A 25,100-nucleotide genomic window follows, 5' to 3' on the forward strand; every position below is an offset into this window, starting at 1 on the left:
TTCCCCACAGATTTCGTGTTGAATGTTGCGAATCTGCGGATTCGTCTCAAAGATAGAAGTCTGGCCCGCTTAAACAGCAGGCTTTCAAATCAGTCTAGAAATACTTCCAGTACAGTTTAAAAAATACTTCCTCCAGATTGAGAATGTATTATCTTATATTCTTTATTTTTGTTTTAACTCTTTTAGTTTGAGACAAATCCCAAATGTTCTTTTAATATGATATAATCAATGTATTCAAATGGAAATAACTACAATGAGACAGACCATCAAGCACAAAATAATATTTATTTCTCTCTCTCAACATACAGTCTGTGATAAGAGTGCAGCAGGATAGGGTGGGGTAATGCAGTGGGACATAGAGCAGGCAAAAGCAATCCCACACAGTTTGAATACAAGCCTTTGACAATCAGAGCATATTCACCAGGGGGCAATGTTGTCCAGAGAGAAGACAGACTAGCAGAGGAAAAGAAGTCAGTACTCTTCTTCCTCCTCCTCCTCCTCCTCCTCTGTGCACTTCAGACCTCTAGCTTGATCACTGCATCCAAACGAATATGCCAGCTATAGTTGTTCCCTCCTCTGCTCTCCATGTGTTAGCAGCAAGGGAGGTGGAACAAAACATACCAGATACAAGTGACAGAGAACAGAAATCTCTTACTACTGGAAGTATTTCACCAAAGCAGAAGACTCTGCATAATATCCTATAAAAGTCCAATTCAAACCGAATTGATGGAATAATATACATCAAAGCAACCCCTCTTCCACCGCCACCCCTCAACAGTCAAACAAACGAAATGTACAAATACAAACTACAAGAAAACTGTACAGTTCACAGCTTGGCAGGATTGGGGTGCTGAAATCTTTCAAATGTGTTGTGGAGATGTGAGACTTCTAACCATAGTAGCTGTATTGTTTATCTTTGCTTCGTGGAACATGAAAAGTTGGCCATGCTTGTCAGTGATAAAAAAAGTACAGGCGGGTGAAACCCATTATATACAGTGTAGGAACTCTAACATAGAATAAAGGGAGACCATATGTTGTGCAAATCTCCCACATCAAGTATCATTTGAATTTTGCAATATATTATTGAAAAGAAAATGAAAAAAAGGCTGTCTTTAAAAACGACCTGTGAAATCAAGACATCAAAATTTCAACAAGGCAATAACACTGCTTTGTGAGCATTTCATTTGTTAATTTAATTTGAGGACTCTTATCTTGTTTTGAAGTACCATCTTATGTGAGCAGAATGCTTGACTATGCAGTGGAATCACCTTGACACACAATAGCAGCATTCAAAAAAAATAAAATAAAAATCAAGCTTTACACATCGAATAAGTTAAAACGTCAGCCTTAACTGGTGATTGCACAGAAAATTTTACATACAGTGTATGCTGAGTACGAGCCAAGTTGAAAGAACATTTAGCAATAGTGAATTCAGAGTTTGCTGGGTGGATTGTAATATTTATACTTTTCCTGGTAATTACTGTCTGGTGCTTTGTGATTTGTAATGTTGTTCAATTTTTCAGCTTGCTCCTGTTGCACACGTCAGAGATAAGGCTTGTGGCAAGGCCACGATCAAAGCTTTGCGGAGGGGTTGAATTGCACTTTTGAGCCTCAAGCCTTCACCTATTAATTGCTACATTCTGATCAGAACACTATCAGAGGCATATACTGTAGAAAGAACTATGTACAGTATGTATGGCTCTGGACACCGCCTTTCCTCTAAGCACAAGGCTACAACACTGACAGCTCTGGTGCTGTGCTACGCATCTGTCGTCCTATCAAAAAGAGGCCGTGTCCAGCTGAACCATTTGACCTGAATGAGTGGATTTTGGCTGCTGGCGTTTTATTTTTCCTTCCCTCATCAGTCGTACATTAACCATTTGTTTCTGCAAGGCATCGGTACATCTCACCACTATGGCATTCCATCTGTCACAGGGGTGGAAAGTAAACAAGAGTTAAAACAGGATTTAAATAAGACTATATACTGTGTTAATAGTGCAGTACTACAAGGGCATTCATATGTAAACCAAAAACAAAGTTGTCTGCAATGCATTTAAAAAAAAAAAAAAAAAGACTGCACTCAAGCTACCGTCAAATAAAAAACTTGGATGCAGACATGCTTTGTTTCACAAAAGAAAAAATAAAATCAATGTTCAAGGCACTACATTCCTTCAAATATTTTCATCATAAATACTGTCCTGTTACTGCGTCTCAAGCCACTGGTATTTGGATTCCAATGTAGTGTTTAGAAAGTATATGCAACACAGAAAGGCAAAAGCAATGTGAAAACTGCTGTAATGAAGAATAACGTGAAATATGTTTTTTGTGACAGCAGATAAAATGTCTCGTATGGCTGTTAAGACCAAAACCAAAAAGCGTTAGGCATTCAGACATACTCACTTAACATGTACTGTATAGTATACGCTCATACGGACACACACACAATTTACTACAGATATATGCAGTGTATAAACGATATCAACACTTGCTCATGTTATTTACAAGACCGGACTATGTACACGTGTGGCTCTGATGAACAGAGCAGAGTGGAGCTGGACTGTCCTGCACGCACACACTAACTAACTTCACTTAGCAGATCAGGTAGTCCTCGTGGTTTTTGAACAGGGGCCATTCTCAGGGTTGTGCATGACCAGAGGGTAGGCTTGAATCCCTGGGTTTGCCATCGTAGCATAGGGCATCATTCGCGCAGCACCAAGCAAGCCTACTGGAACTGCAGACCCTACAGGACTAGGCATGCCAGTCCACTGCTGGGCGTAAAGAGGACCGGGAACCATTCCACCATAGGAGCCTACTGGCAGAAGGTAACCAGGAGAGAGCATTGCTGAGGACTTTGGAGCTAGAGATGCAGGCATACCAGGGCCTAAAGCAGCAGTCAGGGGGCATGAAAGTGGCAGCTGGAACTTGCTGGGACCAACATGGCATTTCATCTGGAACAGAAGGGAGCCGTTGTACCAAATAGTGCATAGACTGACTCATATTTAACAATGTCACACTAAAGTACGACCTGAACACTGATCATAAATCCCCTCCGTCACTGACTGCACATCTTAATTCCAAATACCTCACGTGGAACTGCTCCCATAGGTGGCGGTCTGCCTTCCAGGTCCTGCTGGCGTCTCTGCTGTTTTATCTGGTTCAGGGAGGGTCGTGGCTGACTCGCTGCCGCTACAGTCTCCTTTGTCCAGTCATCCACCAGTTTGTGAAGATCGTCCGTGAATGTGCCTCTCTTGTTGTTGCTGTTGTTGGTCTGGACCTGAGCGAGCCGTGTGATTGGTTGAGGAGAGGGCGAGGGTGTGGCAGCTGTGAGTGACGGCTGCGTCTGACTGGAGGCTGTCTGAGCGGTGGTGGTGTTGAGAGAGGACCCTAAAAAGACATAAAAGGTTTTAAAAATCTGGCTAGTTCAGAGAGAACAAAAGACAACAAAAAAAGATCGACTGTCCAATCAATTGGCTGCTGCATGGCAGAATTCAGGGCTCTTTCAACATAATGAACCTACGATGTCACCTTCATAAAAGCATTTCAACAGTCCTGATGATTTTAACGAGGCTAGAGTAAATGTGCGTACAGCTACGATTGTGACGCATATTTTGCCAACATAGCAGCCAAAGGATTACAACATACACGACTTTCATGAGTATTTACAGAAAAATGAAATGTTTGATATGCAAGCAATGACACATTTCAGCAATCAAGACATGTAGGCACACCGCCATGCAAAACAAGAAACGTAAATAAACGCAAAAAATCTGTAAAGTTCCCACATCTTCAAGAACTTCCACATTTCCAAGTGCCAAAACAATACAGAGAAAAAAAGTGTACAAACATAAGGACTAAAATAGTGAGGACAGAGTAAAGAAGACAGAGAGTAAGAAAGTAAATGAGATAGTTACTACTACTGCGCTCTTTGCCTAGACATAGTCGTTTCAGAGTGGACCCTATAAAAAGGTAAAACAGCACAACACAGAAACAGTTAGGCCAGGACACACTGCACACCACAAGTATGTGGACAAGCTGCTTCAAAAGCACATTCAGCTATTAAAACAAGTGGGGAGAGAGAAAGAGGAAAAGGAGGAAAGGGGTTTAAAAATCAGTGAGGAGGACTGGAAGAAAGAGCCTAGGTGTTTTCTTTAAAATGAAAGGTTGACTCTTAGAAAGTGTACCTAACAAGCATAGGAGAGAGCACACTTTGCCTTGGCTTGTGATGCTGCGTGTTTAGTCAGTTTCTGCAATTATAATGACCTCACCAGGATCATATTTTATGTCGAATATAAATTAAGTGACAGCATTTCTTTTTTTTTTTTTTACAATACTGGGTTGGACAAAACTTGTGTAAAATGCTGCCACTATCATGTAAATCGCCTCTGCATTTAAAAAGAATAACAAATTGGATTGTTTTTTCAAGATTTGTTATGAATTACTGGCCCATGAGTTGGTAGAGACAGATCCTAACAAGAAAATTGTGTTTTCTATGAAAGGAAGACTGGAAAAAAAAAAAAGAGATCCCTTTGTCGATGTGAGAATGCCTGTGAAACAAAACATGAAACCAAAAGAAATAAAACTTAAAGAGCACATAGATACTAGCTGGAACTCATCAGAGTCAGCATTGGTAAGAAACATGCAGGTAACTCAGGAGAGGTGAGAGGAGGAGAAAAAAATAATAGTAATATTAATGATACAGCCCTTCGTACGGCGGAGCAAGTCTCCATCACTGCCCTGCCTGGCGCCTGCACCATGCACGTCTTCTCCATCCAAACATGAGGGACGGAGAGAGCTCTCCTCTACTATAGCAAGGGGCCCTGCCTACCAGGGAGGGTTGGGGGATTTTCTCTGTGTTAGTACACACAGGATTGCAGACTTGGGCAAAGTGCCTCGACTTGGGGGATGTTTTACAATCAAAATTAACAGTGGATGAAGACACACAACAAATAAAGTATAAACACCCTGGCATTCTCTCTCTCTCTCTCACACACACACACACACACTTAAACTAACAGGCACACTGTCTTGTTTCAGATCTGACCTCGGGCCCATGTTTGGACAGGACTAGCCATTCGCAAGCCCCGGTGTGCTTGTGGGGCCTCTTTTTTTTTTTTTTTTTTTTAAGCCAGAAGCACAGCACAAAGCAATCATATGAGGGGAAGGAGGAAATATACCCACAAATTAATAGTTATGAATGTAACTACGATTCTGTGAGTTGTGGATGGTTGCCAGAGGAAAGACTGCGTACTGATACAGGTGCTTATTACATCGAAGCTACTTGTAGCCTAGTTATTAACGACCACACACACGAATGCATAAGAGGCAGCACAGCCTTGAAATGTTTCCTTTTCAATCTTGATGCCAACATTCTTCAATATGGCTCTTAAGGGTCATTCTGGATTAATAAAAAGATTGTAGTTACTCTTTTTGTACCTACTGCTCACAGAACATGAACCAATCATGCAGAAATAGAGTGCAACTATACAACAAAGCACAACAATAAGACAGGGGAATGCTCCTGAGTTGTCCTGGAGCTGGCATAAAGAAGCAGAGGAACCTCTATACTTGCACAAACGGAAAAACATTTTAACTTGCAAAAATTAGCTATCATTTGGACATCAGATCTCAATTCCTGCATAAGCTGCAAGACATCTGAAGACATCATACAACAGTTCTTCAGAGATAAGAGATTTTTAAAAATCTAATTTATGTTACTGTTTGAATTAATGACGTATTGAGATGCTTTCATTTTTAACAATGTATAAACTGCTGCCTGTCGCTTCATCTTTCTTCAGCTACTACTGGGCAACACCAAAGTACTTGAACTTGACATTCTACACACAGACGTCCTAATTAATTCACTCTAAAGCAGCAACTGTGTTCAGATAATGTCTCTGTCACAGATGTCCTATCAGAATACAGTGTAAATACTTCTGACAACAAATGCTTAAGAAATGGAAAACAACAATTTCAAGCCAGGTGGCGACTTGGTATTAAATAAAGGCTGAGATTTCTGCTTCAAGAGGATACAGGTTTTTATTATGGAAGTCGTAATTGCTGTGCTCTTTTCAAAAAAATGACAATCCTGGGAATCAACAGTGCAGATATCCATCTTTAAGTGCCACAAATAAGCATCCACAAACATCTATGCGCCAATTATAAGATCTTACAGCACTAAAAGATTAAAGGGACTTTAAGCAGTCAAAAACAAACCCAAGCTAGACAGAAAGTCCTGCTTCTTTGATTGGTTTTTGATGGGCAAGAAACATTTCCTGGTTGTACAAGCCTTTTATTTTGGTAATGTGTGTCTATATTAATCAGATTCAGCTGATTTTATTTATACGAGTTTAGCATAACAACATCACTTGTGCATGTTGTAGATATCCTCTGGCGGTAAGAATAAAAAAATCATACAGAACACAAGCTTTGAGGAAAGTGTGAGTGGTAGGACTAGAAAATGGGTGATGAATGTCAGGTGAGGAGGCCTTCGAGGAGGGTGAAATAAGATATCCACTGTATTACATATAGATATATAAAAATGGGCTGATAGAAGAAAGAGGCAGGTTAAATAAAGAGAAGATGGAAATGAGTGAGGGGAAATAGAAAAGAACAAATACAAACAGATGGACAGAGACACAGGTCCACTGAGGAATCTAGTGCGTGGTTTGCTACTAGATTTATAGGTGACTCTCTCTGACGTTTGGTGGTAAACCGTCCAGCCTGTAAAAATGAATATAAGAGGGAAGAAGAGAAGAAACAAGAGAGACACTTTGTAAAAGTGCAAATAGACTGGGATGAGAAACCCCCACCATCAAAAGCACCAGAAAAGGACACCAAGACGGAGTGCACGATATGCAGGATCTCACAGGGTTATCTGGTGATGAATGCAAAACTATTTTTAATCAGGCTGATGATGGATTTTCATGTAATAATTAAATCTGATAACAGAGCGCCTAATTCAGGGTGCTGGGAAAAAGAACACCTGTCAGGTAAAGGTCCTGTGGAGGGTTGGTGTGGTTGCTTGTCTATTTATTTGATGAGGTTAGATACAAGTGTAGACAGTGGATATATTTTCAACAGCTTTAATTTAAATGGAATGAAAAGCAGCAATAAATTCTCCTTTATAGGTAGAATATTTACTCGGGCACATTCTGGTAGCATATGTGCATAATCGGGACATTGTAGTCACTAAAAATTCCCTCTATTTTCTTTACAAAAAACATAAAACATGTTCTAATATCTGTTCTGAGGAAAGGTTACTGACCTGGCTCAAGAGTACTGTGACCAACCTTAGTCAATTTTTTGTACAATTGTCAAACCTTTATAGACCAATAAGCAGGTTAATAATTGCTTATATTTTGACTACCAAAAGCCAATGAGCCACATACTCCTATCCGTAAGAAAGTTAGTAAACAATTACAAATATTTATTAATACTGTTGGCGCATATTTTTTTTTATACTGCTGAACTGAGTAACTGTTATTTCATGTTTCAAATTCTTGGCATGCACTGTATATCAACTTCATGTTCTTTGCCTGATCCATTTTCCCCCCCAGTGCTACAATAAGAAAGTATGACTTCAATATACAGATGTATATTTGCAGCGAAAAATTTGCTAATAACTAAATTATTGGATGACTTTAGCTTTCAGACAATTATCAGCTATTTTTAACAGGTCTGAAATTCCCCCTGTATTACTTGTGATACATATGGTTGCATATAGCCGCTTCTTTCCTCAATCTGACAGATGGTGCCAGTCTGATGAGTGGATTTACAAGTCTGTACGTCTAACATGATAATATGTTTTTTTTTTTGTTTTTTTTTTACACTTTCCATCAGTACCATAGGTATATAGTTTAAAGTTGCTAAACAGAGGTGGTCCTTCATCCTTCAGTTTGCAAAATGGTGTACATAGACAACATTAACAATTTTAAGTCATCCACACACGCACACACCAGCATGCACATTGATCTATAATGTGTACCTTGGCCGGGGCCAGCTTGGTTGGCCGTTCCATCACCATGAAGCCCAGCATAGATATTGTCTGAGGAGAAAGAGCCCTTCAAGGAACAGGGTTGCTGTGTGTGGACCTGCTCTGGGGCGGTGCTAAGCCGATTGCCAGAGCTGGAGCTGCCACTGGAGTGGGCAGAGCCATCTGACAGAACTGAGCTTTTAGCCGGGGAGCCGGATGAACTGGCACCGCTATCACCTTGGTTTAAGAAAAAAAAATAAGTATGAGTCAGAGTGAGTCACTCTGAATCACACACTCCTACGGTTTTCTGAACATGATGCCATTCCTGTGTTTTTTCACAGACAAAATGAGTGCTCTTCCATACACACAAATCACCATGCAAACCACTTATAAATCACAATGCCAACCCACACACACCTTTCCTCTCAATGCTAGTGGCATTGAGGTTGTTTTTGAGCTGCTGCACCATCGGGTTGAGCAGTTTTCCAGCTTTCAGCTTGTGTTTGCTGGCCCTGCGCCTACGACCAGTTGGGGGTGCAGCATGCAGAAGGCTGACATTGGGTGGCAGAGTTTTTCCCAGATCCTTGTACAGACTCTCAATCTCACTCCTTTGGAATGCTTGCAGCTCAGAAATCTCCTTCATGTGTCTGATGAGAAGGTAAAGGGAGAGGACAGAAATTTGCTTAAAACATTTCTGAAAGATTCCATACAGATGGCTAGTCTTTTTCATGTTTTTTCCCTTCAGTATGTTCGGCTTCACTCTTTCCACAAAACCCTCCACCACTGCACTTACAAAAATGATCCGTGCATCTTCTCCTGATGAGTGTGTAGGTTATCGAGTTATTCAAAAACTTTTGCTCGTCTTTTAGACATGAGTTGTTTTGCACCAGCAGACATACTAGCACATAATGGGAAATTACTAAACTTGGATGCTTCTAAATGGTCCTCAACGCTACCAACAAAGAACATTGTGCAGATGTTTAGGCCACATGATGTGTCGTCTAGTCCAAAACAACAAGAGGCAAGTTGTATTTGATTGGCCATGGCTCCCAAATCACACCACACCAATACTGAAGTTTTTGGAAGTTCAGGAAAAGGAAATATTTACATTTTCTAAGAACATGCTAAAACCATTTATAGCTATTAAGATTCCAGTAATGTCAAAGCTGGCATCTAGCAGCTAAAAATAGTAAAAGCAGTGACTAACATGCTGTACTTAAGTGCATCATGTTATGAAAGTCAAATAATCTACATTGCATAGTCTTGGCAAAATTATTGACATAACTAGCATTAGCATGATCTGGTTATTGATAATTGCTGAAGAGGCCAATAACTGAAAACATTTCAAGCCATTACAGACTAGTACTTTCAGATTCTTCAGATGACAGCTCAGAACAGTGTTCCTCCTTGCATTGTTAAGTTATTGTGGCATTGAATGGTACTAAATGTTCACAAATTTAAATTGTTCTGGATAAGGTTATTTATCTGTAATATATGGTGTGTCTGCCAAAAGCTCTAAACCTCAATCAAGTCACGCAGACATCTGATAAGTATGGAAGGAGATGCGCCTGCACATATGCCATCAGAACAGTGAATACAGCTGCAACATTTCATTTTCTGATCAGAAATTAGGTTGTTACATTTAAATTTAACCTGTATCCACAAAATTCTCCCTATTTTTATTTATATTGTTAAACCAAATACTGGATTGCAGTAAAAAACTGATTTATGTTTAGCATCTTCAATAAATACAATCCATTTTTCATTTAGAGCAGTCAAACTATGATTGCTGCAAATACATAGGAAACCACAGTAAACACAAAACACATATAAAATAGGGTTTTATAAATGCACTGCTGCAACATCTTTGCAGATGTGGGTGAATGCAAACATGTGGAAGTTATTTACTTTTCCCGAAGTTTCTGCAGTTCTTTCCTCATATCTGCATCCTCAAACTCTGAGTCATTGTCACTGCTGATGTAGGATGAGTGGGCATGTCCAGCAGAAGGAGGAGTGTGACCATTCATTGTCACCGGCTGTCGGCTTGGTGAATCAGAGCTCTGCTCACTTTTGCTCCTACCAGACCTGCGCAAGAAGGCAACCGCCCTCTTCATGAGGTCACTTCCACTGTGCTCAGACAGGGTATGAGGTGGGGGAGCAGGATGAGCTGGAGGAGGGGCTATGCTGCTGCTGTCCTCATCTGCTGAGTCAGAGTAGAGGTGAGACGAGTGGTGATAGTGGTGATGGGTTGAAGTGTCAATGGTCTGGGCCCGGGGGATATGACGTGGGGTGGCATCAGGACTAGAGGTAGGTGTAGCCTGGTAGAAGTTCGGTGGGGCAGAGTAACGGTTGCTGTTGTGAGATTTGGATGTTCCTGCATTCTCATCGTCAGCTCCAGCTGTCACAGAGGATGTGCGCACAGCTGCACTGCCCTTCTCTCTCAGACTCGTGCTTTGGGTCTGGCTGTGAGAACCTCCAGAACCACTAGAGGGTGCTGGGGAACTGCAGGTGCTGCAGCTTGTCTTGCTTTTCTCCAAACGACAAATGACATCCGGTGGAGTTGGGATGATCTGGAAGGACGAGAAAGCCACATTCGTAACAAAATTAGGGTCCATAAACATTATCAACTAATGCAATGTATCAGCAACAAACTGGAAACAGAACAAACAATGGCTGCAGCCATGACTTGTAATAGAATTTAATTTGGTAAAATGACATTTATATTGAGCAGATTTACGCATTAGGACTTTCAAAGTGGATTCTTACTTGAAAACGGCTTTTGGAGCTATAAGAACTGGAGCCAGTCGTCACATCTCTTTTGTTCAAACCGCTGTTTGTGGCTAAAGAACCAGCGAAGAGAATTTTTTTTTTTTTTAAAGCGATTTTGGAATGATTATGCATTACTAATGTGACATGAACATTACATAAATATTGTTACCTACCTGCCACTGCAGAGTCACTTAATGCACCCACACTATCTGTGCGCTCAGGAATCTGAGGCTAACGGAGAAAGAGAGAAATGTGTGTGTGTGGGAAGTTGCAATCATTTTAATAGAGGCAAATTATAAAACATTAAAAAGAGTAGATCAGTATGGTAAGACTAACCATTATCCTCCCTTGACCTGCAGTTTGTGTGAATGAGTCAGAACCTGTTGTGTTTTTGGTTGCATGCATGCACACAAAATGAGGGCAAGAGTTCGGGATGAATGATCATGCTGACAGCAGAAATTATGTTACCCTACCCTCTTTCGAAACACAGCCCTGGCATTGCTCTTTAGAGCCAGTACTCGAATCAATAGCATAGTGCAGGGAAATGATTCAACAGAGCTCCTAAACAACGTATAAATATTGGCAGACACACAGAGCATCTTACCAGTGGTTCCCCTTTCTTCTTTGTAAGTGGTCCTTCAGTGCTCTGGCTGTCTGGGACTGGAGGGGAGCTGACTCCTTCTGTATTGGAAGCCTGGGGCTCAGATGTAGTGCTGGAGGGCTGGGAGGGAGTGTGCTCTTGGTATAACAGGTTTCTCAGCTTCTCATCCAAGGTCTTGATGGTGCGGTCAACAAACTCCACCCTGCGTGGCCCCTCACTGTCCGACTCTCCTGGCCCCCCACTCTGCTGTTGGTTGGACGACTGGGAGTTCTGGGAGGTCTGATGCGCTGGACTCTGGGGCTGGGAGGTCACTGTCCCAGGCTGCATGGGTGTGGCATAGGGTTGCTGCAGGACCACAGACTGATGGGAGGCCAGCTGAGGGGGTAGTTCTCCAGTTGGGCTGGCCTTCTGAACTGGTTGATTAGTTTGAGATGAGACCAAACCACCAGCTGCTACTTTATCAAAGGCATTCACATCCAGAGAGACAGGTGGAACAATAGCACAGCATGGCATATCTGTGACCATAGAGACAGCAGAAATGCAAGGTTCTTCCACAGGAAGGGAGTTTTGATGGCTCACGCCACCAGCAGCATGGGAATGTTTATTTACACAGGGCTGGGTCTGCTGGACCCGGGGTTTGCCAGTGATTTGGTCCGAAGGCTGCACTGAAGTCTGAGCTGCAGTGGGCAGACAAGAGGACGGGCTTTGAGAAGATAAAGATGCGACTGGGGTAGTCACTGCAGCTGTGTTGCTGTTGGGCCTGACTGACAATGAGCCAGACTTTTCAGATTCTGGAGAAATAAAGAGATCAGAGTTAATTAGGAGGAGAACAGATTGGGAGTTAAACAGCCAAAGCTGTGAAGAAGAGGAGCTCGGTCCTGCGGGTGCCAGAGTGTTACATCATTGCCCGTCTTCCCCCCATCAGGCTCTGTCAGCTGGAGTATAAATCCTGCCCTTCATTTCTGCCTAGAACCACTGCAGAAGCACTCTTATATAACTGACCCCAGCGGCTGAACTGTGCAGATGCACACTCTAATGCATGTGCAGCGTCTTCAGTAACAACAGCAGGAAGTACAACACGAACATTTAACTTGATTCTGTAGAAAATATTATTAATGTAAAAAAACAACAACACAGGATTGCAGACTTGGGCAATAATAAAACTGAGGATGACAGAAAAATAAATAGCAGAGGATAGTTTTGAGTGTGCAGCTTACCCTGGGCTGCAGAGGAGTGTGATGAAGTATTCTCTTTGTCAAGCATGGGTGTTTCAGCCACAGGGCAGATGATAAACCAGCGCTTACCAGTGTGGAGGACTGTCAAGTACAGAGACACAAACTCATACATCCAGATCTACACTAAAATACATTTATACATACATGAAGCAGAAGAGCTAAAGGTACTTTAAAAATGAATCTGAAAGCTATATTTACAAAGTTTATAATCAAGTCATTCTCTGTCCAATACAACATTAAAATAGAATTCTTGAGATGACAGATGTAAATCAAAGTAGCTGAGTCTGGGTTGAACTACGACTCAAAAGCATTAATTAATACATGTGTGTCAGATGGTCAAAAAGCCTTACCATTTTGTTGGTACACAAGCTGTGGGGTGCTGGGAGTAGAAGCCTTCAAAAAAAAATAAAATAAAATAAAAGGAAAGATTACTAAAGAGATATGAAGAATGGGCATTAATTTAATAGAGACTTAAAAGGTTTCCCCTAACAAGCCAAAAAGCTAGACCTCTGAAAGAAATTTAGTTAGATCAAAATGTTACATCAGCAAGACTGATATTTTTGGCAGCACTGCATCCAAAGTCATCTTGAGAGTGCTGTCAGGATGATGTACCCAGGGCAGCGGCACTCACAGACAGACTGCATCATTGCATCTACAAACTGTCAACAGTTCCTTTCTCACCTCTGTTCCCAGTATACCAGCTCCTTCACTCTGTTTGGGGCTGCATCCCTGGTCAGAGTTCCTCTCACCCTCTGTGTCCTCACTCAGCATGTCCTCAGCCTTGTCTACAATGTCTTTCAGCTGTTCAATGAAGACTTCCTTCTCCAGAGGCAGAATGAAATCATTCTCAACCTGAAGAAATCAAAGGTCTTATCTTAACAAGCAATATTTAACACCCCAGCAGTTCTGTCATTAAATATTAATCTGCCTATCTATAAATATGCCCAGTATGAATAGTTGAGATTGGAGGAGTGAGAAAGAGCAAGACAGATGTGAGAATTTTTGCTGCATTGCAGCTGAAAATAGCAAACAGGGAGTTTCAGGGCTCTGAAGACATAAGGAAACATTTGGGCCATGAATAGCTTACAGGACACTACAAAAACCTTTTGCATCAGTTGAATTTGCAGTAACTTTGCCTCCTAAATACCATGTATGTAGCAATCTCTTCGGGTGCATCTCCATCCAGGTCAAATTTGAAAGTGACCATTTTATGGTTATGAGTTTCCAGCTGACATTCTACCATCTTATCCCCAGTGTTACACACCTGCCACAAAAGCAAACACAATACGTATATTGTCCGTGTTAGATTCTTTTAACATGGGCTTAAAGAAATATGTTTCTTGCTTGAATACGTTTTGTCTACTTACATTGAGCATGCTAAGCTTTGGTCTGCTAATCTTCTCTTGTCGAGAACGAGTGCGTGTGGATCTGCGATGATGTTTACGGACTTTGCTGTCACCTTTACCTCCATGTGTCCCTTCATAACCATCACTCATCTCCTTTCCTGACATGGCATCAGAGTTGACACTGGGTTTGGGGATAAAAAGAAGTTAAACTAGTTTAAATCAAAACAGCAAAACCAATGTAGTCAATGTAGCACTTTGCAGAGCTTTGGTGTGGCTACTATACCACATGAGTGGAAACCACAGACCTTTCAAATATTTTAGTCTGGACAAATAGAGGTCCAAAGACTAATAAAAACCATGTGCAATATGTCAACATTCACGTCACTGCTTATCAGGCAGAATGCTCCACCTGGGTTTAGTGCACGTTTAACATCCCCTAAAACTTTCTGAGATTACTCTAATTCAATATGCATTCTTCGAATTGCAATCACCAACTTGTCAGCTTAAAGACAGCAAAGGGGAAATAAGATAGCACCTGTCATAGCTTTGTCCTCCAGTGTGTTTCTCTGCAACTTGATCCTACAGATGACAAAAACCAAAAGATAAACAACCAAGAAAAAATATGGAATAATGGAGAGTATCACATGGACCAGATATTTTATATTAGATATTTTGAAAGTTACTTGAATGGAAATACATGTCACTAGCCTGGTATCTATGTTGACCAAAGCTAACAAAGAAAGAATACTTAATGAGGACACAAAAAGTGTTTAACTGAATAATGTGTCCATACCTCTGTGTTCATCTCTGTTGGAGCCTGACCAGCAGCTCCTGTGTGAGTACTGAGTGGTTTCTGCTGAGTCAAACTGGAACTGGCAGACCCAGATGATGTTCTCTGAGAATCAGAGGACTGCAGCACAGGAATTTGGCTTTGAACCCGACTCTGGGGCTGGGCCTGTGGGGGCAGCTGGCATGGGCTTATGCTGTCCAGCTGGGAAGCCGTTGTGGCTGTGCCCAGGTCTGTCCCGTTGAGCACAGGTGAGGAAAAGGTTGCAGGTTGTGCGAGCTGAGCATGCTGGCCTGGTTGAGTACAGGAGACAAGCTCAGGATGGCTGGTCTGGGCTTGCTGAGGAACCTGTCATAAAAGAGAAACAACACATTCGTATTACTAATGTCCATAATGAATCTGATCATACATCCCACATAGATGTTTGAAAATATTTAAATGTGTACTTGGTTGTTTTGTCTTTTCTTAAAAAATAATTTCTTCCAAAATATTCTACAGGATTCCCATCTATGCACAGTAATTGCAATATCTTCTATCAGCAAAGACTTCACTGATTTGTCTTCTGTGATATTTGGCTAATATGAGTGTAACATATTCACACATTCATTATATTAGGCAGAGCTACACTAAAAACAAAGAATTTTGTGATACAAAAATGTAAAACCAATCTGATAGAGATCATCACAATCACATGTTTACTTCAGTAAAACCACCCTTCATACACACTTAAATTTCAGTTCACACCTTCTTGGTAAACATAGGAGCTCCGCTGCAGCTGTGATAATTACCTGTATCAGTGGCTTAGTGCTGCCATTTATGGAAGGGTGTGTGTTCTGACACGGGGCGGTGTGTGTGTGTATGGGCAGGGAGCTTAGTGCTGATATAAATGCAGATTGAGCATGAGAAGTCTCAGCCCTAGCACTCTGCTGCAGAACAGCAGGGGGTTGGTGTTGTGGGGATGTGGGTTCCACCTTACCCAGCACAAGTGAGGGGGAAGGTATGAGGGACACTGGGATGGGTGAAACTAATGTGTTTTCAATGTGCAAGGGAGAGAGGGGCGAGACAGACGGGGTTACAGGGAGAGCATGTCCAGGAGAAAGGAAGATGTGATTTAGAGAAGAGGAGATTGAAAGTTGAGGAGCAGTGCAGGAGTGAGGGTAGGAGGATTCACAGTCAGTCACAGCTGGCATCACCTGGACTGTGGGATACTGTGAAGGAAACTGAAGGGAAAAGCAAAAAACAAGAAACAGAAGAAAATCAAAGTCTAGAGGAAAAAAGTATCAAACATAAGAGGAAGATGCACCAAAACAACTTGCATCAAGTCAATATTGTTTTTGGCCTTTAAATATAATGCAGGTTAGAAAATTTGCTAAGACTCACAATAACTCATGAAAAAAATGAGGAGGTAACAGATAAACAATACCTGGGACTTGTGCGATGGTGGGAGCGAGGTTGAAATCTGCAACGGTTGCAGTTGTTGGTGGACAGTTGTCTGATTCAGTAACTGCTGAGGAAGAAGTGCCTGTTCTGGCACACTGGAAGCTGGCTGGCTGATATTCTGTCCATGGCCCTGTCCATGCTGTGAAATGATCTGACCAGAAGGGATGTTCTACCAAACAAAAAGAAGGGAGGAACTTCAATGACAGCAGGGATTACACTTTCATCCCTCAGTTTGGAAATCTGTATTTCCTGCTATTGACCCAGTTCAGAGTAGCTCACATTTTCCATCCTGCCCCTATGTCTGGAATCGGTCAGAATCTTCTGCACACACTGTAGCACTTTGTACCACAAAACAGAGCAAGTCTAGAAGGGCTGGCGGATACAGCGGCTAAAACCACTGTTATTGTTTTCATTACGGTTTCCATTATCTCTCTGTTGGCTGATGTCCGAGGAAACTCCTGTTTATTGGACTGCTCATTTTTCATTCATCTACTGTCCACCGATGCAGCCGTTTCCAATTTAGCTGCACCAAATCAAAACCAGACATGACAATTTAGGTAGTATGAAAATTACATGTTCTGTACTTATCTACCACGTTAATTCACTTCATTATTTTCTTAGTCCCACAGTGACACATTGTGTGAAGACCAAAGTGTCCTACTGAATCTAGGAAAGCAGTGATGCAAAGATATGACTGAAACTGATGAAAAATAAAGACAGGCTGAGGGGTCAGAGGAGGAAAACAAGCAAAATTCATAAATGGGACACTAGGCATGCTACTCTAGAATGTACTGTATAGTAATAACTGACTTTTCCACTCACCTGTTGAGTGATATGTGCAGCCTGGCTTTGCTGGGAAGAATTGGGAAGGTTCTGAGGAGTCACTACCCTGTTAGCTCCTCCATAATTCTCTGGGGCAGCAACAGATTGAGCAGGTAGGTACTGACTCTGACCTAGAGCATTCTGATGGTGGGCAGACTGCACATGGCTCTGAGAGACAGCATCTGGTGCACCTGCAGCAGGGTAACTCTGATGTTTGGCTGCAACTTGGGTTGCTGTGGGATGGGGCTGATACTGAGATGCATCCTGACATGGCTGTGGAATCACTGTCTGCACGGCTGTTTGACTGTGCTGCTGCAGTGGTGGGGTTTGTACTTGTTGCTGTGTAGAACAATGAAAACTTTGAGACTGGAGGGCGGGCTGTTGTGCCATTTGTTGGTGTATGGTATGCATGGTTTCTTGGCAATGCTGGAGTTGAGGCTGAATATATGCCTGACCGGTATTTTGCACATGTTGTACACTGGATTGTGTATTTTGTTGTAAGGGCTGTTGGTGCTCTTGCTGAAAGGACATTTGCTGACTGTAAAGTGCTGGTGTGGAGGAGCTTTGACCAGGCTGCTGACTGGGCAGTTTGACTGTGGCTTGGACCTGCTGCAGTGCGCTGGGAGCTTGTGCAGGTTGACATTGAACTGTGGCTGCCATAACTGGAGGTACAGAAGCAAGAGGGCAGCTTTGAGCTGGCTGCTGTGCTGGCAGGGTGTTTGCTGCATTCTGTTGTTTGACTGATGCAGGATATCCTAATGCAGACTGAGCCTCTTCTTGAACTGGGGCCACAGAGTTTTGGCAAGTTTGCTGGATTTGCAAAGGATACATCAAAGAGCTTGTGGCTGCAGCCTGCTGCTGTTGGTGGCCTGGTACTTGGTAGCTCTGTGCCACATGTTGTGGCATAGCTGATGCTGCAATACCTGCTACAGCTTGGGTTTGCTGCACACGTTGAGGTGAGTAGCTAGAAGCGCTGGCTGCATGCTGGATGTTGACTGAACATAGACTGGCTGGAGCTGGTGTTGCAGCACTGGGTTGACCAGCATATGGAGCAGCAGGGTAGCTGTGTCCAGGTTGGAGGTACTGCGGTGGTGTGTTCACTGCTGTGCTGGAAGAGGGCAGGCCCTGGACAGAGGCTTGATTCTGGTGACCTACAGAACTGGCCTAAGGATACACATAACAGATATTCAAGTTAATATCTCCTGAGAGTGAATTTTCCAGTCAATATCAAATCCAAAAAGCTAAAAAGTGTGCCAGTTTCCATTGGGTTATACAGGATGCAAGTATAATGAGAGGATGAAGCATAAAAATAAGTTAATGAAAAAAACGTTTTGACAATGAACAGGCGCTGACAGGTGTGAACTAAAATGAGGACACAATATAGAAATAGTAGGAGAGACAAAGGATGGAAATCAGACAGCCACCATTTCTCCTTCAATTAGAGACCATCTATCCTTGGCAAGGTAAGGAGGAAGACAGCCGTTGCACTGGGCTAGTAAAGCAGAAAGGGAAATGTTAAAATCTAGGTCAGTAGTAGAAGGGATTGGTTAGGGTTAATCAGCAGGGACATATAATCTGTTAGAGGTGGCACCATTGTCCTTCAACAGCAGCTAGCTAGTGATTTTTAAGACGCTGGTCAGCACTGAAGACCTATGAAAGCAGCAAGAGTCAAACAGTAGGCAGGAGATCAGCCCAGTCCCATGCAGAATAATGTTATACCTCCTACAGGCTGGAAGAAGTCTGTTAATCAGGTGCTTGCCCCATTACAGGAAACTAAAGCTTGTTTGCTACTGTGACCTACCACTCCCGCAGCCCTGGTAACTTGCTGCTCTGCGGCACAGTATTTGTCCTCACACTCCTGGAGAGATTCTTGGTCCTCAACCAAACTGCCAAACTGGACAGGACTCGTAAGGCCACAAACATCATTGCTGCCAGCAGACCTGTGGGCAGCTAAGGAGTGCAGCAGGGAGGTTTGGGTGGGTGTACTGTGACAGGGGGCTGCCTTGCGACCGATTATATTAAACAGGGACTGCTGCAGCAGTGAGAAATTTGAATAGTCATTTGAACCTTTTGGGTGACCTTTTGGATGGTGCCTAAAGTCACAAGGACAGTGCTGTGTTGGTGTGACAATGGAATAGCGGCGATGGCTACCATCTTGTGATTTCAACAGAAGCAAAGAGAGGCAGGCCTGGCACGTGGTACCTCTATGCGTTGTCAAATGGTGATTATGATGAGAGGTTAGGCTCAAAAGACTACCCAGGTCAGAGTGTCTGCGCCCACCTGCCACAGGCAAGGCTAAGTTCTCACTGATGGCCTCTGATGGCGAGCTGATGCTGGTATCGCTAAGGCGGCGATACTCAGAAGGTGACAAGACAGGAGAGACTTTTAGCACTGGCAGAGCAGTTTGAGCGGGAAACCCATCCTTAGCCTCTGAGTGAAGCTCAGCAGGGCTGAGTTCCAACTGGTTCTCTGGTACCGTAGGGGTGGGACTGATTGATCTCTGAGACTGAATGAGGGCATGAAGTTGAGCAATGTGGTTTGCCCTTTGAGTGTCAATAACAGGGGCACTTCCCCTCCGGCCTGCAGCTCCCAATTGAGTCCTGAGCTCTGGACTCAATGCTGTCCCCTGCAATTCACTCTTTCCACAGGAGTGAGGTCGATCTGTCAGATAAGGGCTACTGCTCTGGCACTGATCAAGGAACAACCCAAAAGCAAAACACAAGTTACTCATAATGAACACAACAAAACCCCAAAGAAATACGCGATATGATGAAATGAGGACAAACAAACTTGTTTGCATGGGTGCACAAAGATATAAAAAAAACATATGCATGAAATGTGCACAACTGTGACTGATCTGCATATGTCCACATGTGTATGCATGTTGATACTTGTTTGTAAGCGTGTGAATACAGTGCTTGTTTTCAGGTCTGAGGTCATGTGAGCAATGGCTGGTTTCAAAGAGTGTCTATATTTTATATCTTTGAATGTACATGTCCACCAGGGTGTTTAAGCTTCTGATACAGACCTGCTGTGTTGCCATAGTAATAGGCTCCAGCAGGGACTGGTAGAGGACACTCTGCTGGCTGCTGTGGGAGTCTGAGTACACAGTGGAGCCCATGCCACTATCAAGTGTGCCGTCTGCTGTAGAAACACAAATCCTGCACTCATAAAAAAGTCCAAAATTAAATCAAAGTATCACTGAGTGGACGAGAACACTCTTACATGTCACTGAGGTGGCACTGGCTGGTAGTTTATGCAGCCTGTTGTGCTGGTCTGCCTCTGGCTCTTCTGGCTCCAGCAAAAGGGGCTGTCCTACATGTGAGGCCCCAGCAGTGGTGCCCTGAGATGGTGTCATCTGGAGTCTGTGTCCTTCGTCACCCAGATTCACTGGAACTGCAGCAGACGCTGTTCTCTCTCTTCTCCATTTGATCAGTGCAACACGATCCCTGATCGACTTTCCCACAGTCTTTGCATCACTCTCGTGGAAGAAGCCAGACTCCACCTGACAAAGAAAAGGGGAGAGCATGACTTCCAGGATATTTTTAGCGTTGAGCATGTGAGCGGAGAGAGGGTGCATTGAAAAGGGGAGTGTGTGAGGCAGACAGAAAGAGCAAGAAAAGGAAGGAATAGAGAATCTATTTTAAGGGGATCAGAGCAGTGGGGAATCGTTCCCTTTGTTAGCAGCTTGGTTCATTGTTCACAACAGAACTGTCCGGAGTGTTACATCTGCAAAATAAAGATAAAGACACAATGCATAGAACACTTGTATGTACAATTTAAATATATTTTTGTCTCAAAGCCAAAACATATTTCAAACTGATTGTTGATGATGGCCAGATGAGCTGAACAAGCTCATATTTTTTTTACAAAACAATATCAGTAAAGCAGTTATTTTGGACATATTAAAACCAAATCTATTTAAATAAATTATGTTTATCCTTTAACTGTGCCGTAGTAAACACAGTATGCTGTTAAAGGTCATTTAAACATAAAGCAAAGTATTAAGGCATCATTAGCACAGATGTAAGATTGAATGGCCAGGAAAAGAGGTCCAGGATTCTCAATGAAGAAAATTGTTTTACAGTTCATGTTTCCTCTCTGTAGAGAAATAACAGACTGAATAACGAGTGGTGTGACATGCAAGCTTGCTGGTCAGACAGTCTCTCTGTGCTGTTGGTTTACGTCTGCTACCATCCTAAGGTGATTGTAACACAGAGCCTTGATTTTTTTTTTTTTTTTTTTAGAATCACAGCATGTTCAAGACCTCACAGAAAAATGGAGAGGAAGAGAGCAGATAAGAAATGGAGGAGATGTAAGGAAAAGAGAGGGGAACATTGAAAATGAAGGCACTGTTTTAAACACTAGATTAGGCCATGAAAACTAGACATGTCACTGTAACTGGATCAGCAGGCTGAATATCTGAATCTGATCTAATCTGAAGTAGAACAGAAATGACTAAAATGAGTATCCAGAACCCTCACCTGACACAGCTCCTAAACATCTGTCTTTCACTCCTAAATTCAAATGTAGTATACAAGAATGTATTACAAGAAAAGCATCCCCCCCAGAGAAATCTTCTATTTTTGGACATTTCTCACACTTAAATGTTCCACATCATCAAACTAATATTTATATGTATTGATTCTTAGACAGAGATAACCCACAAAACACAGAATGCAGTTTTAAAATAGTGATTCATTGAAGATTTATTAAAAACTTATATCACTCATGTGAAAAAGTAATTGCCCCTAAACCTAATAACTGGTTTTCCACCTGTGGCAGCAACAACTGTGGTTAAATGTTTGTGATAGCCTGTGGTCAGTCTTACATCGCCATGGAGGAACTTTGGCTCACTCTTCTCTGCAGGATAGTTTTAATTTAGTCACATTAGATGGTTTACAAGCACAAACTGTTCTTTTAACGTCTGGCCACAGCATATCAATTGGATTAAAGTCCAGACTTTGACTGGATCACTTCAAAACCTTAATTTTGTCCTTTTTGAGCAACTCAGAGGTGGACTTGTTTGTGTCCTTAACATCATTGTCACGCTGTATAACCCATCTATGCTTGAGCCTTAGGTTGGTTTGCTGGTGTTCCAGAGCCATAGAAATGGCTTTGTAATCTTTTTTAGACTGATAAAGGTCAAGAACTTTGTTTCACAACTGGTCTTGAATCTCTTAAGAAGTGGGTGTCATGTGCTGCTTTTTGAGATCCTATAGCTGCTTCACACTGCCAGACAGTACTATTATACTGTGATGATATGATGAATACTATGATATTTCGGTTCAGCAAGCATGGCTGTAATCATATGCAGGTGTGTGTGGTAAAATGTAACAATTGCCAAATGAATTGGTCGTTTGCTGGTTAAGGGGGCAATTACTTTTCACATAAGTCAAGATGGGCTGGACAGCATCAAACCTTAAAAAAAAAATCTAAAAGCTGCATTTTGTGTTTTCTTAGGTTATCTTTTACATTAAAAGTAGTTTGATGATCTGAAACATTTCCAAATGACATGTATGCAAAAATGAAAGATTTCTGTAAGTAGGAAAATATTTTTTCCATGGCACTGTATCTATATTGCAGATGACCCTGTGACCTGATGTATACAACAAACTTTTTTTTTTTTCCAATGTCAGCTATTTGAAATAGTTTGTCAAAAGTACAAACCTAAATTATTTCTCCCTGTATTATTCTCACTAAAGGTATGACAGTTCCCACTAAGGTGTACAGGTTTCCTTTATCCAACAAACCTGTTTTCGTCTGTTAGAAAGTAAAGGCTAATAATGAGAATGTTTACATTCCCAACCTGAATTTAACTCAATAGTCTCCTTACAGCTATACCCCTATTAAGGACGTTTTCATGATCTTGAAGAATGTGAGATGAGCAATATAAAGCCTCGGGGTAGATATTATCAAGACTCCCACACAGAGAAATTTAATGTTTTTTCTGGCTGTGTTTTTATTACAAGGCCTGAGTGCCTTATCTGTAGCAGCAAGCTATCATGAACAATCTCATTTTTAGTATACTCACAGATCATGAGATAAAAGCATTACCAACAGTCAGAACACAGTAATACCAGCAGACACGCAAAGTAGGAAAAACTGTGCACCTAAACTGATTTAAATCTAAATAATTACAAAAGTTAATGAATACATGATGCCCATGTAAAACAAAGAGGTACATACAGCAAGTGACAGGAAATCAAAACCAGGCTTATCAAATGTTTTTTCATGTATGAAACCTTAAATTATTCACTCACCATTTCTTGTGCCACAACCTCAGGGACCTCCTTCTCTAGGTCAAACGTGAACTCAATAGCTCCACTCTCTTTGTATTTCCCTTTTAACTTCTTGTGGTCCTCTACCCATAGTTTGAGAGCTATTGAGGCCTTTTTCCCATCATCCTCCTCCGCTAGCTCCACCCTCACACCAGTGTCCTCAGCAAAGAAAGCATGGTTCAAGAGGTCCTTAATGGTGTACCTGTGAGAAGAAACCGCAAGTTCAGATTCTAGCACAAAACTGTTCCACAAACAATGCTGCCACTAATCTGTAATATCAAGGGTTTAGAACAACTGTAACTAGCTATGGTACAAGAATCCTACTGCATTGACAGTGAAGTGATATTTTGGCATTGTATCATATATGGTCATGTTTTACCTGTGCCGCCTAGACAGTCACATACTGAATATAGTCATGCTTAAACTGGAAAAAAAAGAGCCACTGGAAGCTAATTAAGGTTTATTTTCTCCTCTGTACACAAACTAATTATGTAACAGAACTGAAAGACACCCTGCAGACATGGTAGGGAACTGCAATGCTGCTGAGATCCCAACTGTCAGCGCTGCAGCAATAAAGCGGAGGAGGCGAGACAAGGCACGAAAGACGAGAGGGCACCTTGTGGGCCCCGTTGGCTGGACACTGGGCAACGACGGGGACAGCCACTCACCGCTCCTCTTTCTTTTGGCAGATACACTCCCCAATGATCTCCTTGATTTCAGGATCCACGACCTTGTTGTAGCTGGCTGGCTTCACCCCCTGAGGAAAGGGAAATATAAACATAACAGTGTCGGCATGCAATCAAACGATGCTGTGAAACAATGACAAAGGAATAACAGAGGAAAGAGCATGTGGATGTTGTTTGTGGTATTTTGACTGTTTAGAACATCCCGAGTACTCACAGTAGGAGGAGAGGTTTAGAAAGCTTGTGAGGGTTTGATACTCAGTAGATTTGGTTGCTTATTACTTTTAAATTGGTGGAATAAATGTTTCAACACTCACATTTGTTAATTAGGTCTATTTTTTTAGAGGCAGCTTTCGTCCAGTTATTCTCTCTGTGGTCTAGCAGTATGTGTGGTGCGTAGAAAATTCTGCATCAAATCAAATTTATATGTAAAGTATATGCAATCACTGAATTAACATTCATACTAAATATGCAGCTGACTGCTGTACCTATTCAGGGCGTACACACATAGTCTAACGCTATCAGGATTTCTCTTTGATCAATCGCCTCTTAATATCCCGCAGTGGTCCCTGCAGGACACTAATATGAATACAGTAACAATGCAGAAAATGGTATCCAGAGACAGCTGCACTGATGCTGCCCAACCATTAATGCGCACACAGAAGCTCTCTCCGCTTTAACAGCAGGTGAAAGAATCATCTCTAAGTTTCCAACCCTGCCAAGACTCAACGGTGGAAAATCAATACTGTTCATCAAATCAGGAAGTCCATCATGACTTTGGACACCCCATAATGTGAAAACAGTTTGCAGTATGCTTTGATAGTAGAAGGAAGCAAACAGAAACAGAACAAGATATGGCATTTAGGCCTTATTAAGATAAAGAAAAGAGAGGTTTGGACTCCCTCTGTGATTCCGTATGGCTCATTAGATTCTTCACCAAAGAATTTCAAGACTGAGGATTCATCTACCTATAGACAGTGCTGATCTTGTACCCTGAACTACTTCACTACTGTGAAGCATGACTCTGAATTATTACAAAATTGCACAGCAATAATTTACACTGCTAAAGAAATGATCATTTGTGAAAGTATTATATAAATATATTAATTTCTTTATTCAAATTATTAGCACATTTGTTATCTTCAAGTTTTTGCATGCAGTATT

At 41.9% G+C, this 25,100-nt stretch overlaps 1 protein-coding gene across 8 annotated transcripts in view; it reads right to left on the bottom strand.

The window, feature by feature from the left end:
• Positions 1-266: 266 nt before the first annotated feature.
• LOC110958472 (serine/threonine-protein kinase WNK2) overlaps positions 267-25,100 on the bottom strand; it is a 44,341-nt gene continuing 19,507 nt past the window's right edge. The window contains exons 6-29 of one of the 8 annotated variants that reach the window (XM_051950208.1): positions 23,922-24,010; positions 23,236-23,455; positions 20,198-20,477; positions 20,001-20,113; positions 16,973-18,136; positions 16,134-16,319; positions 15,499-15,930; positions 14,717-15,058; positions 14,459-14,502; positions 13,945-14,104; positions 13,725-13,841; positions 13,259-13,429; positions 12,928-12,970; positions 12,560-12,658; positions 11,346-12,133; positions 10,915-10,972; positions 10,739-10,812; positions 9,881-10,542; positions 8,390-8,619; positions 7,985-8,209; positions 6,622-6,720; positions 3,912-3,956; positions 3,083-3,384; positions 267-2,948 (exon numbers count right to left, since the gene is read on the bottom strand). In XM_051950208.1, coding sequence (XP_051806168.1) covers positions 2,598-2,948; positions 3,083-3,384; positions 3,912-3,956; positions 6,622-6,720; positions 7,985-8,209; positions 8,390-8,619; positions 9,881-10,542; positions 10,739-10,812; positions 10,915-10,972; positions 11,346-12,133; positions 12,560-12,658; positions 12,928-12,970; positions 13,259-13,429; positions 13,725-13,841; positions 13,945-14,104; positions 14,459-14,502; positions 14,717-15,058; positions 15,499-15,930; positions 16,134-16,319; positions 16,973-18,136; positions 20,001-20,113; positions 20,198-20,477; positions 23,236-23,455; positions 23,922-24,010 — 6,294 coding nt within the window. In that variant the 3' untranslated portion in view covers positions 267-2,597. Of the gene's footprint in view, positions 2,949-3,082; positions 3,385-3,911; positions 3,957-4,306; positions 6,721-7,984; positions 8,210-8,389; positions 8,620-9,880; positions 10,543-10,738; positions 10,813-10,914; positions 10,973-11,345; positions 12,134-12,559; positions 12,659-12,927; positions 12,971-13,258; positions 13,430-13,724; positions 13,842-13,944; positions 14,105-14,458; positions 14,503-14,716; positions 15,059-15,498; positions 15,931-16,133; positions 16,320-16,972; positions 18,137-18,773; positions 19,719-20,000; positions 20,117-20,197; positions 20,478-23,235; positions 23,456-23,921; positions 24,011-25,100 lie in introns of those variants that run through there. The other 7 variants (XM_051950206.1, XM_051950212.1, XM_051950210.1 and 4 more) reach the window with 7 other exon arrangements.

Source organism: Acanthochromis polyacanthus, chromosome 6 (genome assembly GCF_021347895.1).
Source record: "Acanthochromis polyacanthus isolate Apoly-LR-REF ecotype Palm Island chromosome 6, KAUST_Apoly_ChrSc, whole genome shotgun sequence".
NCBI lineage: Eukaryota > Metazoa > Chordata > Actinopteri > Pomacentridae > Acanthochromis > Acanthochromis polyacanthus.